At 42.5% G+C, this 16,752-nt stretch overlaps 2 protein-coding genes across 2 annotated transcripts; one reads left to right on the forward strand and one right to left on the reverse strand.

The window, feature by feature from the left end:
* The first annotated feature begins 100 nt into the window (after positions 1 to 100).
* rb1 (retinoblastoma 1) lies at positions 101 to 16,626 on the forward strand. The gene is made up of 27 exons (XM_052046971.1): positions 101 to 564; positions 977 to 1,097; positions 1,541 to 1,644; positions 1,987 to 2,121; positions 2,210 to 2,248; positions 2,319 to 2,368; positions 2,578 to 2,688; positions 3,123 to 3,268; positions 3,360 to 3,437; positions 3,918 to 4,027; positions 4,112 to 4,186; positions 4,588 to 4,675; positions 4,759 to 4,875; positions 4,969 to 5,025; positions 5,196 to 5,227; positions 5,364 to 5,440; positions 5,541 to 5,767; positions 12,596 to 12,711; positions 12,961 to 13,127; positions 13,662 to 13,807; positions 13,882 to 13,986; positions 14,075 to 14,188; positions 14,620 to 14,765; positions 14,836 to 14,866; positions 14,973 to 15,115; positions 15,211 to 15,257; positions 15,385 to 16,626. Exons 1-27 carry the CDS (start codon positions 455 to 457, stop codon positions 15,453 to 15,455), a joined length of 2,763 nt encoding a protein of 920 aa, XP_051902931.1. The 5' UTR covers positions 101 to 454; the 3' UTR covers positions 15,456 to 16,626.
* On the reverse strand, positions 9,185 to 11,957 carry LOC127588315 (lysophosphatidic acid receptor 6-like). The gene has a single exon (XM_052046994.1). It carries the CDS (start codon positions 11,510 to 11,512, stop codon positions 10,412 to 10,414), a length of 1,101 nt encoding a protein of 366 aa, XP_051902954.1. The 5' UTR covers positions 11,513 to 11,957; the 3' UTR covers positions 9,185 to 10,411.
* Positions 16,627 to 16,752: the final 126 nt, after the last annotated feature.

The following is a 16,752-nucleotide window of genomic DNA, read 5'->3' on the forward strand; positions in this document are numbered from 1 at the left end:
TACAGTTTCCCGCGGTTTTGTCTTATGAGTTTGGGTTCGCTCGTTTCGTAGCTGCTCATACTCTTCCGGTCACACGATGCTGATTTTCACTTAGCAAAACAACCAACATAACGGGCACTGCAGTTATTTAATATTAATATTAATTGGGCAGTGGTTTCGGGTGATATACAAATGACATTACTGACATAAAATGATAAAATGTGTTTTTATACAACTACGTGGGCACGTAGTAGTCTCACGAAACGGCGTTCTATACACAACGTGCATTCCCGTGACTAAAATCGAGCACGCTAAATATTGGTTTCCTTAAATCATCCATGTTTTGTGTTGTTGAAACACACCCTCTGGATTTGGGATTTAAATTCAGTATTCAAAAATTAATAACAATCTGATTGTTCAATTTGACATTCTTCAAGACTTGCCGCATCTGCTTGTTTGTTAGCGCGATACGAGGATGCCACCTAAGAGGCGTAGTGCCGGCATGACCCAAAACAAAGAGACGAAAAAGAGACCTGAAAGTTCCTCTCCGGACTTTAAAACGAGCACGGAGTTATCGGTTAAAAAGTAAGCCACCTCAATTCCATTTAACTGACACTTTAACACACCTTTAGTTCATGAACACAGTTGTTTCAGGTCATGTTAAGACTGTTGTTGACAAACTAACCACTTCAGCTAGCTAGGTCCTTTTATAATTGGATGCTACGTTCACAGTAAACATACATTGGGTACAAGAGCACAAACCTCTAAGACCGGTGCGGAAGTTTTTACATAGGTACTCCTCTTTACTTAGTTTGACCCTATTAGAAAAGTATTAATTCAACTTAATGTAATTGTGCTTAATTTTGTTGGTAAATTGTTCGAGCAACATTTTTGATACTTTCACCAAGACATTGACGTTGCATACTTAGTGTGGATATAATTCGTATGTTGTTTATTGATTTGTGTGTGTTTTTGTTTGTCCGTTCTCATTGTCTAGGCACAGAGACAAGGATGCCGACTTCGTTGCTCTATGCGCGAGCCTTCATGTGTCCGATCTGGTTTGTGACCGTACTTGGAAGATGTACAAAGGTCTCCAGGAGTCCCTGGATGAATTTGATGTACGTATTGCATTGTTTGTGAGTCTTAACTGGTTTGAGTGGGGTGACAGGTGGTTTAAATCTGTGTGATGATGATATTAAAGGCTAATTGAGACTAATAAAGGCTTTCTTATCTTATATTGGAAAGGCTGGTCAAGGTGTAGGCTAGTTTAATGAAGTAAGTTGATTGATTGGTTGATTCAGTGCTTTATTGACTATAGAAACGGAACAAAAAAGACGTGTGTACAATTGAAAACGAAAAAAAGGCCAGCAAATTACATCATTTGGTCTGTTCAAAAGTAGTAGCAGGAAATAAAAAACGAAAAGCATCTCGTTATAAAAAGTGTTTAGAATTGGACACACTTTGTTTTAACCACTCAGTTCTATTCTAGAGAGATGGTGGTCATTGAAATAATTCCTGAGTGATTTCATAGGTTTTTAACTTTTCAAACATCTCACTTTAGGAGGATCAAAAAAGGTTGTGGGCTGCCTCTTTGTTTGCGGTCGTGACCGACATGGATGCTCCCTCCTTCACCGTAACTCAGGTCCTAAAAGCAGTCTCTATGAAGTAAGTAGTCATGTCTCATTATGTTACTGCAGCAACATGCAAATAAGTCGTTTTGATTGGACGTTTAGCTGACATGAGTCTGCTCAACTAAGTATTGTATTTGGCAACGGACTGTTTATTGGACCCATATTTATGAAACCTACTCACTGCACTTGAAATGTTTGTATTATTGTTACACTGCAGTTCACTGATACTTGTTTCGAAATTCAGTATTTGCCTCTCCTCTCTAATGTGAAGGACTAAATCTTTGATATGGATATGTCAATGAAGTTAAGAAGTCCGTTTAGATTGCTGCTCATATACTGTATGTTTTCATTTTTTTTCTTCTCCAAATCTTTTTAGTGTAAAGCAGTTTCTGGCTCTGGTTCGGAAGTTGGACATCAACTTGGACACAATAAGCACCAAGGTCAATTCAGCGCTGACACGCTTGGACAACAAATATGATGTGACCCTGGCTCTTTACCAGAGGTTTGAGAAGTGAGTAAACACACATGCCGGTGCAGTTAAAGAGGCCAAATTTGAAGTCGAAATTGTTTTTCCAATGTAATCATGTTTTTTGTTTCAGGACATGCAAAAAGATCTTTGCTGAGGTCCCCGAGTCAAAGTAAGTTGAGCACTTTCCTGCTGGCTTAAAAGTTGCATGATGAGGCATTATTCACTGTCTGGTTTTCCAGGGAAAATGAGATCACACGGACCTGCTGGACGATGTTTCTTTTGGCCAAAGGTTAGTTAAGTTTTTAAAAACACTAATCACGACCATGGCAAGCTGTAAATACATTTGTTGAAATTATTTCCCTTTTGTTCTGGGTTCTTCTTCTCAGTCGTCCTTCCTTTTTGGTTTCAGTGTCTGGATTGGAATGTTGTGGTCGTGATACTTGCGTTTCTGTTACCTAACAGTGGATCGCTTATATTGTGGTTATGATTCTCATGCAGGAAAGGCCTTGCAGATGGAGGATGACCTGGTCATATCTTTTCAGTTGCTGCTGTGCACGTTCGAGTTATTCATCAAGAGATGCCCTCCTGATATGCTCCAGCCTCTTTACCGTAAGCCACCGTTCTCATTGGTGAACACGGAAAAGTATGACACTTACAATGTTATGGTATCGGGTTGTAAATTGTTGCACTCACTTGAGTGGTGCGGAGTTATTTATGTTTTAAATGTACAATAAATACGGTATTGGTATTTATGTGTGCCAAAGCTAAGTGTACACTTCTGTGAGGCCATTAGCATTTGACTGATTTGACCTCACGTCAAACAAAATGGTAACAAATTAATTGAAACGTGTCTTTTGGGACACTCTGTATATATGTAGGTTTCTAGATTTTTATTAATGACCAAAAAAATATAGTTTGATGACATTGAATTTTGTGAATACGTTCCAGTTTGTCAGTTGGGCTGTGCAGCAACATTGACAGTCTGCAACTCGTTTCCACTCGGCAGCCACTGAACAAAATCACGTCTTTATTGTTTTTCTCAGAATCAGCCATCAGCAAAGTCCAGATCCCCGTCACCCGAACGTCACGTCGCAACCAAAACAACGCCAAAGCGCGCCCTGTGGAGCCAGAGGTGGACATGCAGCTTCTTGAAACCTTATGCAAGGAGAATCAATGCAATGTGGATGAGGTCTGTGTCGCTCTTGTCTTGTGCTCTGCACTTGATAAACATATTGAATATCGATGTGCCCTGTTCTTCTTCATGCTAATTGCATTTGTAGGTTAAAAATGTCTATCAGACCAGTTTCTCCGCCTTCCTGGTGTCTCTGGATCTTCTCAAAGCTCCCGGTCTTCCTCAGGTACGCCTTTTGAATGTTGTTACAACAAGGACTGTTTAGCCTTATTGTGCCCATATTGTTTACATTAGTTCTCACCTCCTGGTGCCTGCTCAGTTGTTGAACGTTGTGCATTATAACAGTGAAATTGATATTTTACGCTGACAGCACGCCACGATTTGCTGACAAGCGGTATTTTATATTTGATGCGTCCGAAGCACACCAGTATAGTATTTACTGTATCTTAGTGCAGCCACCGGCGAATGAAATATTTCTGTGTGAAACGTATTCAAGCGACGTTACCCAGTGTGACTTGCCGTGATTGAGTTCATTTGACAAAAAATTGCAAATTGTCCTTTCTGGTTAAATGACCATTTGCAATACTTATTTCATTACTTTGTAACATAAACATCCAATTATTCCAATAAAATATATCGAAAAATATGTTGTTTTATTTTTATATTGAATATCATCCTCAACCCATAGCTTTACTTCTCCCCGCAGGCCAGTAGCATCAACCAGCAGTATGAAGAGCACTACCTCAAGAGTCGAGACATTGACGCGCGACTGTTCTTGGACGGTGACGAGACACTTGTTGCGCCCAAAGTGGATCCGTAAGGATTTTGAAATCCAAACTAGCTCCTGGTGTAATGGGAATTAGGTAAAACAAAACATTCATTCATACTTCCTCCCTCCAGGGTACAAGTGGAGAGAACGCCCAAGAAGAACATGCTGGAAGAAGATGCCATACCCATCCATCAGACTCCAATCAGGTGAGCACCACATACAGTAGGTGTTGTGGTCATGTAAATTGGAACAAACGGGATCTGTTAGGTGTGCTTCAGATCATAAAGCAGCTTTTTTGGGGGGGCCGCGGGGTGAAATGTCAGGACTCACATGTGCACCCCTCACTAAAACAAATAATCACTACACTTAAAATATTTTTTATACGATTGTTATTGGTGTGGGAGGAAAAAAAACTGTTAAAAATGCAAATAAAATGTCCCTTCTGTTAGTAGATGCCTAGCAATCTCTGCAATTTATTAAATGAACATACCCAGTCTGACTATACATGAAGGGGGAAGGTTAGTCATAGATTAATATACCGGTATGCTTCATGCATATATGAAGTTTTTAAAATAAAAATTTGCCTGTTTGTTTTTTTTCTCATTAGAGCCGCGATGAACTCCATTCAGCAGTTGAGGGGAGATCTCATTTCTCGTGGCGACCGGCCGTCCACCAACTTAGTGACCTATTTCAAGGCGGGTTTCCCCAAATGTTTGCCGGACTTAAAATAGCGGCTGATGTCCCTGTGTGACTTTTTGCCTTTTTTTTTTGTTATCAGAACTGTACCGTGGACCCAACTCGGGACGTCCTGAAGCGCTTGGAGACGATGGGAACAAAATTCAGCCAAAGGTTTGCTGAGGCAGTTGGCCCGCGCTGCATCACTCTCGGAAAGCAGGTATAAAGTCATAGTCAAGTCGACACTGAGCAACGTTTGTGCCAAGTATTGTGCCTAAAGTTTTTTGTTGTTGTATTTTTTTTTTTTAACCAGAGGTTTACACTTGGTGTCAAACTGTACTACAAAGTCATGGAGGCGATGCTAAAATCGGTACAGTATTTGAGTCAAGCCCCCCGGCCCCCGAAGTGCCATTTAGCAATTGTATTCCAGAAAATCTGGTTTTGTTGATAAATTTGGATTCAGAAGATGAATATTAGATCATGAATCCTGTTTAACTGAATGACACTTGAACTGATGCTACTTTCTCTCGCCCCCTCCAGGAAGAGAAACGACTTTCTGTGCAAAATTTCAGGTACTATTGATTTGAAATGTTCCAATCATGGGTTCATTTCTACTTCAGCCGACTTTTGGAAATCTTGAATTGCTTTTTCACGTTGTGATATTTGGTGAAGCATTCTTGGCTTTAATTCACTTGCAATCCATTTCAGTAAACTCCTCAATGACCCGACATTCCACACATCACTCTTGGCTTGTGCACTGGAGGTTGTCATGGCAACATACGGAGGTATGTTTTTAAACGTTATAGTTTTAAAATGGACTCTATCAAGATCACGTTCGTCTGGAATCTGGGCATATCCTAACATTGGTTGGCTTCTCATTATTAGAGAGCAGTTTTAAGACCGGGGGATACAATAATGGCCGCTGTGGTGGCATCCCTGGCGAAGCGGACCTGTGCTTTCCGTGGATACTGGATGTTTTGAACCTCAGCGCTTTTGACTTCTACAAAGTTATCGAGAGTTTTATCAAAGCAGATTTGACTCTGAGCAAAGACATTGTCAAGCATCTTGAGACCTGCGAGAACCTCATCATGGAACAGATCGCATGGAAGACGGTAAGTGGGATTTAGAAACTCGCATACAAACATAAAAGAGCAACGGTGACAGTCAATTTTAGGTCCCAGGCCCAAAGTCACGCGTGCTGACTTTGGTCACGTCTCATGCATGTTTTTATGCAGGTGATTCCAGAGAGTACTTGACATTTTGTTTGCTGCACTGTGCAGGATAAAACAAGTCACTGGACATTTGCTCAAATCTGTGCACATGGGTGTCGTTAGGCTTGTGTCACATGCTTGGCTTTGCTATACTGGCAAGTTGTGATTGGCTTATTTTGAACATCAAGATGGATTGAGTTGCTTTATATTTTGTAGCTTTCTTGCCGATGGTATTATCTATGCATCAATTTTCAGCGTCAGGAGGGCCAAGAATTACGGTATGTGGAGCGTATTACCACCAAGAGGTGGTGCACCCGGGCTGGTAGTCCAATTATTCGCAAGGCATATATTAACTAGCAGTGATAAAATTCATACGCATGTAGCCTGAATTTAAAGTCTTGAATTGACCTAACATGTTTCAGGAATAAATTCCAGACCAGCACAGAGAACATCCAGAAGCTCAGAATTGTGAGGCAGATGTGCTGCCCTTATCTTACCAAATTGAGAAAATGAGATATTGATATATAATGCCTTATCCTATTCCTTTTTCATCTACTCTCGCATGAGCAATCAACAAATGTGCTTATTTTTTTCCCCCCATTCTTGAATATTCTTTGTTGCTGACAAAGGGCTGCTCAACACGTCTGCCCATTTATCAGTAATATAAATGTGAACATTTTACTCCCGTTGAGTAACTATAGTTGATCCATCTGAGGCAGTGAACTAAGTGGTTCCAGCATTGAAGTGGTGTCATTGATAGAGGTCGACGCAGAACTAGTCAAAGTGAAATGTGCTTTTCCCATATCAGTGGCTCCTGCTGCTTCTTCCGCGACTGGAGAAGTAATAGATGAGCGGGTTCAGGCAACAGTTGAAGCTGGCCACTGACAACACCACTGGGTGCGCAACCTTTGTCACCTTGGCCAGGCCGCAGCTGGGCAGCACCCCCACGTGCGTGAGCGTGTAGCCCAGCAAATTGACGTGATAGGGGATAAAACAGATCATGAAGACCCCCAGCACCCAGTAAATAAGGGTGAGGGTGTACCGGCGACCACTGCGGGGGCCGCGTCTTGCCTGCCGCAGAGTACTCAGCATCCGGCAATAGCTGTAGAGCAGGATGGCTGTGGGCAGCAGAAACGAGGTCATCACCACACCCAGGGCTGCTAGTATGATTCTGCGGTGGCGCTGTGACGTCGGGTCCAGCAAGCACGGCTGGTCCCGGCGGGCCGCCGCATAGCGCAACGCAGGCATACTCACGCTAAGCCCCAGCACCAAAAACCAAATCGCCCCACTTAAGAGCCGCGCGTTGCGCTCCCTGCGTCGCGATGACGCAAACGGACGCACAACAGCCAAGTAGCGGTCGACAGCGATGCACACCAGGAAGAAAATGCCCCCATACAGGCTGATGTATTTGAGTGTGAAAGTGAACTGGCAGTATGCGGCACCAGGACTCCAAGCATCTTCCAACTTTGAGGACAGAGCGCGGGCCTTTTGACGGTAGTAGTAAATTCGTAGCGGCAGCGAGACGATAAAAAACAAGTCAGCTGTCGAGAGGTTGACCAAGTAGATGGCCGTGCTGTTCATGGCGCAGCGAGAGCCGGCGCACAGTCCGCGTAGAGCCAGGCTGTTAGTGGTCAAGCCCAGTAGGAAGATGATGCTGTAGGTCACCTGGTAGAACAGGAAGCGGTAGCTGGTGTCCACGGTGCAGCTGGACCAAGATGCGCTTTGATTGGCAGACGGCGATGGCTCAGTTATGTTCCACACCTCCATGACTCGAGATGCCGTAAACCCCGACATCTCTTTCTGTCGGAAATGAGGTTGTTTTACGAGAACATAAAATGGAAGCTGGAACATGTTCATGGGCTCCTGGTGGAGCAATCAAATCAGTGGCAGATGGAAACTTCATAAAGTGGTGGACACTGGCTTCAATAAGTGTACATTGACAGAGGCCATCTAAACACACAGCAGTCCTTAAGTAGTGGGTTGAATCCTGAGGATTTTAAAGTTATTCTTAGTTGCCAGATGATTTTATATATATACAGTATATATAGTAATCATTGTTATGCAACTGTGTACTTAAATCAATTTCATCGACAGATGATGATTATTCATAGTTACCGGAGAGTTTGAGGGGCGCTAAATGTTTTCTTCTGTTTCCTGGGGAGGGACATAAATCATTGAGAAGCACTGCACAGGGGATTTAAATAACATTTTAGGCCAAATTTAAATCATACAAAAGTTTTTACCCAAGGTGCCTTTAAATGTACATGTCACAACCTAAACGAGTTGTATATATAGACCCCAACTGATTTGTGAGAACATCTTGGGGTTCCTTTCAGGAGGTTTTATTTTATTTATTTCTTTTTTTGAACATTAGGTGATCTGCTACATAACAAAATACCCCCTGAAATTTGGTTCATTTGTCGCAAATTAGATTTTTTCGCAAATGTTTTTATTGAGCTAATGAAGTGCAAAATGAGTGTACACCAATGATAGAGTAGCAAAGTTAAATTGTACGCAATTCTTATTTTAAACTTCATAATACACGATCTTCATTTCGTGAATGGATAGCATTGAAAGTGATCAGGATCTCACTTACCAGCATGTTTGACACAATACCAATGTTGTTCTTCTTCTTAGCACGAGGCAGTTAGGATGCTGTAGCACAACACATCCACGCCGGCATGTTCTCTCTCTTCTCCCTCAAGCCTGACATTGTTCTTTTCGCTTTACATTTTGGTCACCTGAACCTTGAGTAGGCAACCAATCACATTGTTTGAGGTCGACCTCATAAAGAAACTGTGACCAACATTCAAAATGAAATTCAAATTGAGGACGCCCGTTTATGGCTGCTTGTTAAAAACTACCGGTAAGTGTGGTTAACCATTAACGTAATTGGTCCACCAACTGAGTTGCTCTCAAGTAGGTGCATTACTTTCAATCAAAAATAGGTGCTAGTGGCTCCTAGTGCAACTTGCTTCACAACAGGCAGCCGTTTGGCAAATAATAAACGGGTTTTTCAAAAAAGCCTTTCATTGCGATCAAAGTAAACATCAAGCGGGTGTATTTGAATCCTAATGGTGGCGCAACACATGAAGACAGACAATTTAACAAAATGCTCGCAGGGATCAATACATTATCCTCGATGAAAAGCAAGTCTTATTGCATCTTAGTCGTGGTGACCGTCTGTTTTACACCGCCACCTTGTGACCAAGGTGCAGTGTACAGACCAGAAGGAGTGACACAATGATGTCATCATGATACACCAACTAGTGGCAGGGTTTTGAAAATGTTGTTGTTGTTTTTTAATTTAAAAAAAAAAATATATATATATATATATATAGTTTCTAGCCCTTTGCCAATGGTCTTTTGTTTCATTACCTCTGAATAGGTTAAACGACTTCTGTTCCTATATGATAGGAATAATTCCATTTTCCACTCAGTCGTATGGGGCGTTGTCATTATTCTGGGTTGCAATCCTGCGAGTCTGACGTAAACTTTGGTGAAAGAATCCAACACGTTTCTCGCAGCGTGTTGTTGCTTGCATGCTGATGTTTTACAGGTAGTCTAGCATTTCCCCCGTGTCGGGGCAGACCCTCGGGCAAAGCTTCCTGACAGGAATGTTGTAACGCTCAGTCTTGCAAGCAAGGACAACTATTTCGCATGCACTCGGAGCTACACCATGTCCCCTTGTCCTGGTTTCACTTTTGTCAGTTTCCAGTTAGATCGATTCCCCAGAGTTGAATAAATGTTCAATTTGCAATTTATTAGCTATTTGGGATTCTTCATTTGACCTGGCACGTGTTCCAATTGTGATATATCGGATCGATAAAAGCAAAGCGCCCAAAGTTTGCTTTGTGATTTTGTTTCACTTAAGTTGTTCAGTTCAGAGCCAGTGTAATGTTAAAAGCTTGCCACGTCATTGGGTTTTGTTAATCATTGACCACACCTGAAAGCTGTTTGAGTCATTGTGCCTTTGTGGCATCAGCCAGTCAGAATATTGTCAGGGGTGACGTAATTAAATGTATGACTCAGTCGTGTCAATTTATAGTTTGGTTACACAGCAGCGACTGATCCATTAAAAAAAAAAGCCACACCACACTTGGTTCTTTATCAAGCAAAGTCCAGCCCTTAACTGCTTTATTTAGTACTGAATGAAGCAGTCTGAGGGTGTAGCACTCCTTAAAGTGCCTGAAAGCCTTCCGGGGACCTCAAGTACATAGAACTGACATCAAGAAAGTAAAAGAAAAGAAAATCAAAACAACTCTAATACTGGTTTCAGCACAGAAAGAAAAAAAACAGCCCTACATTTCATGTGCACAAAAATTCTACTTGTCACTTGCGCACAGTGTCACAAGTCAGTGAATTTGTCTCGACACCATGACACGATTATTGATACAGTCCAATGTCATCCTTTTTATGTGCTGAATAAGCGTCAGCGTCTTGATTCCCACTCATTCGTGTCCATTCAGTGTCTTTTGCTCTTGCTATTTCAGTTGCGAGTCCTTGTATTTTTCACCAAGTGTCTGTTCATGAGTTCTCAAGGCGTCACATTGTGGATTTGCCTTTAGAGTTAGAACCCTTTGTGTCCGTGAACCTGGTTTTCAGAGACCTCAAGGCCAGACGAGGTGTAGAATTTGGGGTGCTCTTGGTGCTGTCCCCTTGCAACCTGTCGAGAAGCTTGACGCCGTTGTGCCACGCGGTGGACTTGCGTTTGAAGGAGCTCTTAATGGTCTCTGAAGTGAAGTAATAAACAACGGGATCGAAACAGCAGTTGGTCACGGCGATGCACAGTGAAATGGGGTAGATGGTTCTCACCACATATTCCACGTGGCACCCTTTGAGGACTTTAGTCCGGACCAAAGAGTAGAACATGAGATTCACGTTGTAGGGGATGAAACAGAAGCAGAAGATGAGCAGATGCACGATGATCATCCTCAAAACTTTTGCCTTATTGATGCTGCCGCCGCGGCTGATGGTCTGCGGGTTCTTCAAAGTCTGTAGCACCATCGCGGAGCAAAAAATATTGACCATCAGTGGGATCACAAAGCCCACCGTCTCGATAAACATCACCACCTTGGACAGCTCTGACTTCCACTGGTCACTGGAGTAGTTTTCAAAGCAGTACTTGGACGAAGAGTTGACATTTTTGGGCGACGTGGTGTCCAGAAGGAACCCGGTGGGGATACTGCCGGAAAGAACGAGCACCCACACCGTAACACAGGCCAGTTTGGCGTTCCGCTTGGTCCGAATGTTTTGAGAGCGGAATGGGTGCACGATGGCCAGGAAGCGATCCACGCTGATGCAGGTGAGGAAGAAGATGCTGCCGTACATGTTGGTGTAGAAAAGGGCCACGGAAATCTTGCACAGCTCGCTGCCAAACATCCATTCCCCTTTAATGAAGTAGACGATCCGAAAAGGCAGGCTGAGGACAAAGAGAGAGTCCGACACCATCAGGTTCATCATGTACGTGGTGGTTTCATTCCTCAGCTTCAGCGTACACCCAAAAATGTAGACGGCCATGAGGTTGAAGAGGAATCCGAAGACAAACACCAGGCTGAAAACAGTGCTGTACAGAGGGTACTTGAAGTCGTCGCTCTTGTTGCACTTCATGGAAGTGTGCGCGGCGCTCAGTGTACTGTTATACATCTTTAAATCCAGCTGGTGAGTCTGTAATATTTACAGTGTGGAGAAGGTGTCCTGTGCCAGTCGAAAAAAAAAAACCTGTATAACCACTAGTCCGTAACCGTCCATTTGTTTACATTTGCCTAGGGAGAGACAAAAAAAATGGCCCCAAAATGATGAAGAACCTTCCTCAATACCTTTTGCTGGATCCAAACGTATTCATCCTAGTACGTTGTATAATATTCGCCGATAGTGGGAAGCTCTCAGTCTGATCACTTTTGTTCTTCAGTTGATTTTTCGTTCCCGTTTCTTAAAAGTCACACGTGGCGGTCTGTCCTCAGCTGTGCAAAACATGAAGTGATCCCCCCTCCCTTTTTTGTCGTTGTTACTGTGTCAGGTCTGTGTTTCCCGGAACCAGTCTACTCGGTCTGAAGGTCTTTTACAAGCTGCGAGCGTGTCAAATAATCCAAGACAAAAGAAAAGGGAGGAGCCGAAAGCTCGGGCCAAAGCCTTCCCACTTTGACTGTTGTTGCACCTACCTTCAATTTCAATATTAGGAACTTGTTATGCCACGATATGTGGATTTCCTTTTTATTGGCTGCTCTATGTGTGCGTTATATTATCTGAAGCTGGTTGACCTCGCTGCTGACAAGAATGTTTTGATCTTTTTTTTTTAAACATATATTTCACTTTCTATCTTTGGTTTTCTAAAAAGTTTACACTGGGCTTTGCTAGCGAACCAAATGTCAGTGAAGACTGCAGCTGGGTTTGTCAAATGCCATTGGCTCGACAGGATGTGGTCAGGCTGCAAAAGAAGCGCACGCAAGTTGCAGGCCTAAAAGAGCCAACTGGGCTTGGCTCACACGACATTCCAAGTGAGAAAGCACAAAGTGAGATGCTACGATATCACACGGATGAAAAGTAAACCAGTATACTGTGCAGTTACTGTAAAAGTGCCTTTTGGCTATCTATCTAGCTAGCTAGCTAGATAGCTAGATAGATAGCTATCTATTTATTTATTAAAAAGGGCTGTCTGTGAAGGCAACTATCGTTGGAATGTCTTTTTTTTTTTTTGGGTGTTTTCTTAATTTTTCTCGCATCTCACAGGATTCCCCTCTCTTCGAGCTGTTGAAGCAGGAGCACGAGGGCGGCGCAGTGGAACAAGCGGAGGCGCCCGCTAGTTTCAATCAGCCCTTGCAACACAACCACACAGCTGCTGACCTGTGAGTCCACCAGCCTGCTGCGTGCCAACACTTCAATGTTGCAAAAGCGCCATGAATCAGAATCCCCAATTTCATAAGCGAGGCCCTCTGTGTACACACTTGGAAATATGATTAATTACGCGGATAGCAAGACAGCTAAATTTGAGTCGGATAAGCTACACGTGCGTGTACCTATTGGAATGTCTGAGGGAAATCTTGGTCACCTTGCATTTTCAACATCTTTTACACTGCAATTTTTTTTTGTGCCAGCTATCTGTCCCCCGTTCGCCCGTGTCTTCGCATCGTGCCTCCCGAGTCCCCCGCCACACCCGGCGCTCAAGCTGCCGCTCCAGCACCGAGCCAGCCCGCCCCCCAAGCCACGGGCCAGAATGTTCGGCACCTGAAGTCCAACTCACTCAGCCTCTTCTATAAAAAATGTATGATTCAATACTGAAACTTTATTTTTCCGAGTAAATCTACCGTACTTGGAAGAAATACATCATCAACCATCATTTCAAGGGAAATTCAAGACCCAGGTTGCGAGGTTTACAATGTTTTTTTTAAATAAGAAAAGCAATTAAATTGATGAAAGATGAAAATGAAATAAAATACAACTATCAAGATGAAAAATGCCAATCGGAATATTGGTAGTCAGAGATGCTTTTGTGCTCCAAATTTAAGTGCATGTACTTGTGGCACACATCTAGCATTCGACTGTAGTTTCTGCCTACAGCACGCCGAATGCTGTGGTTGGCGTTTACTTCCTGATTTTTAAACAATATGAATTATTTATGCATTTTGCTGTTCTTTGCTGCAAGTTAGCAGGTGACAGGATCATCTATGATTTTTATTTAATTTTTATGGCGGGTGGGCATTTATCCACTTATGTCAAGTTCAGCCACGTCATTTAATATGCGTCAGGCCCGAATTCTAACAGAGCCACCGATGTTCATTTGGATCCGTCCTTGCAGTGTACCGCCTGGCCTACACCAGGCTGAAGATGCTCTGCTCCTATCTGCTGTCCCCCTATCCGGAGCTGGAGCCCATCATTTGGACCCTCTTCCAGCACACTCTGCAGCACAAGTACGAGCTGATGAGAGATCGCCACCTCGACCAGGTAGCCTGACGAGTTCATCTTGTGTGTTAATATTTTCACCCACTCAGGATCTCCCTCCACATGTTCTCTTCTAGTTAATGATGTCAGCCATGTATGCCATATGCAAAGTGAAGAGTGTGGATCTGCGCTTCAAGGCCATCGTGTCGTCGTACAAGAACATGCCCAACACCAACCAGGAGGTGACGATTTTTTTCAACGAGCCTCATATTTAATTGCCCACCCTCCTGCTTTCCCCCCAGGCTTCACAACATGTTTGTTTATGTGCAGACTTTCAAGCATGTGCTGATCGCAGAGGATCACTACGACTCCATCATCGTCTTCTACAATCAAGTGTTCATGCAGAGGCTGAAAACCAACATCCTACAATATGCATCCACAAGAGTAAGGCAAAATACCCAAATATTGTGCTACGTACAGTACGTTTCCACCAAGTGATAACGTTCCATTCAGTTTGCCTTGTAGTGGGTTTTTTTCATAGTTTCAATCATCAAAAATTAAACACGCTTCATGTATTACACTCAAAGATGGATTTGTCACAATTCCAGCAACCTATTAACTCATTCACTCCCAAAGACGTTTTTAAACGTCTTTTCAGACTTGGTCCAGAATTGGCTGGCACTGGATGAGTTAAAGCGAATATGGATTTCATAACAAGGGATGCCCTCGTCCAATAATCCAAAGCTATAAATGTCTTGTCAAATGTAGCTGCAATAGCTTAAATTGATTGGTTGCATTTAACAAGGTCAACTTATTGTTCTTCAACTTTCTACATATTGATATGGTTTGCCGGTTGTTTTTATTTCCCCCTCCAGCCGCCTACTCTCTCTCCGATCCCACAAATCCCACGCAGCCCTTATAGATTTCCTAGTTCCCCTCTGCGTGTGCCCGGAAGCAGCAACGTGTACATCTCGCCGATGAAGAGCTCCCGCTCCCCGGGCATCATGACTCCTCGCACCAGGTCAGCGCTTCACAGTGGCACCGCAACAATGTCTGTGTCTGCTTGACTGAACTTGTTTGTCTCTCTGCAGAATGCTGGTTTCCATCGGTGAATCGTTTGGGGTTTGCTCCTTTGTTTTCTTTTGCACAATGCATATCTTGCAACTTTCTCGATGAATAATTGCAATGTCGCTCTTTTTTTTTTTCCATGTTACTTTGACATGTGTAGACGCCTAATCGCTTCCAGAAGATCAACCAGATGGTCAGCAGCGGCGATCGCTCTTTGAAGAGAACCTCAGATCATGGAGGCACCCCCAAAATTCTGAAGAGGTTACGATTTGATGTTGATGGGCAAGATGAGCCCGATGGCAGGTTGGTGAAAAATTCCCTTGTGTGACATTGAGAGGAAATTACATCCCCAAATATTTTTTGATACATTTTTTTTGTGCGCTTTTTTTTTTCAATAGCAAATCCGATGGAGATTCAACACTGATCCAGAGGCTCAACGATTTAAGTAAGCAAGTAACTACTACTCTGTTGGTGTTCACGCTTTCAAATTCAACATGGATCATTCATGGATGAGTCAAAATGGCACCGCTCAGATGACTGCCCCGGTAACACCCGATTACTTTTCTCTCCAGCCTCTGCCCGTAGTCGCATGCAGGAACAGAAGATGAAGGAAGATGCGGAATCCCGAAAGGAGCACCATTAAGAATCTACTGATCTGTCCCCCGCGCTCTTGGTCACAATGTGAACTCTCGTTTTTTAGTGTGTTTTTAGTTTTTATTTAACATTTCTTTAAGGAATAATTTGTGAATATCAGGCTGGGGGATAACCAAATGACAATTTTTGTTTGTTTGTTTGTTGACAGTTAGAATATGTGCCGCTTTTATTTGTATTTGAAATATCACTCGAAACATTACTAAGACACAGTGCTAACTTGTCTTTCGAACAACCTTTTTTGGCAAGATGTCGATTTTCCACAATGTTATTTTGAAATGGTTCAATCATGGTGCAACATTGTTAAATCAGGATACAGTGGATATAAAAAAAGTATGTGCATATTCAGATGTCAGGTTTTTGTAATATAAAAAAATAACAAGAAGAAAATCAGGGAAAAAAAATCAAAATTTTTTACACATTTCTGCGGCATATAACCTTTCCAATTCAATTAGAATTTTTCACATTTAAACACTCAACTGGGATTAGCACAAAACTGCCACTGTTTCAACTTTAAATAGTAGAGTTTCAATCCAAGTACCGTGGGTACTTTCTATCTGTGTGTCTATTTAGATGAGGTTTCAGTAACACGATAAACGCACAGATTTTTGCGTTTGAGTCTTTTTCTTATTGAGAATTCGCAGAGCTCAGTGATTATTTTTGTGGGGGGTATTAGGGCACAAATACAAAACATCAGGTTTGCTCATCATCCACACGTCTGCATTTTAATTGTCTTTTGAGGATGGAAGGACCTCTTGGGTCTATTTGAAAAATATAGCTATAAAAAAATAGTGTTGGGTGACTGAGCATCCAAGTTGTTTTTTGCTAGTTTTTGCAAGATGCTATAAATCCGACCGTTGTTTACCATTATTTATCAGAGATTTAAAGTAAAACGTAGCTTTTATTTTTCGCTTTTATTAAGCAACTTCTTGAAATGGTTCTAAATATTCCCTTTAAAGTCGTTATTTGTTTCAGGGTGCTTGCACCACTTTTCACCCTTTATTTCCTTGAGCTCATCCTTGCCCTTCAGTTGTATCTAGCACATCACAAAGTAAAGTACTTGATATTGTTTGCTGTCGAACAGCTGTGCCATACCACGGCCAGATTTACGTGTTTATATTTCACGACAAACAAATAAAACACAACCGCTTGGGAAAAGGAAACGGAAATTGGTATCTCTAAATGAAAACTTGCTTGACTCACACGCAAGAAGCATCAATACAGGTTTTCGTTTTAGGCAGTCTAGAGCTCCCCCTACTGGTATAACGCATGAAGCCCAGCTGAATGAG

The sequence above is a fragment of the Hippocampus zosterae genome, chromosome 16 (assembly GCF_025434085.1).
Source record: "Hippocampus zosterae strain Florida chromosome 16, ASM2543408v3, whole genome shotgun sequence".
In the NCBI taxonomy this organism is placed as follows: Eukaryota; Metazoa; Chordata; class Actinopteri; order Syngnathiformes; family Syngnathidae; genus Hippocampus; species Hippocampus zosterae.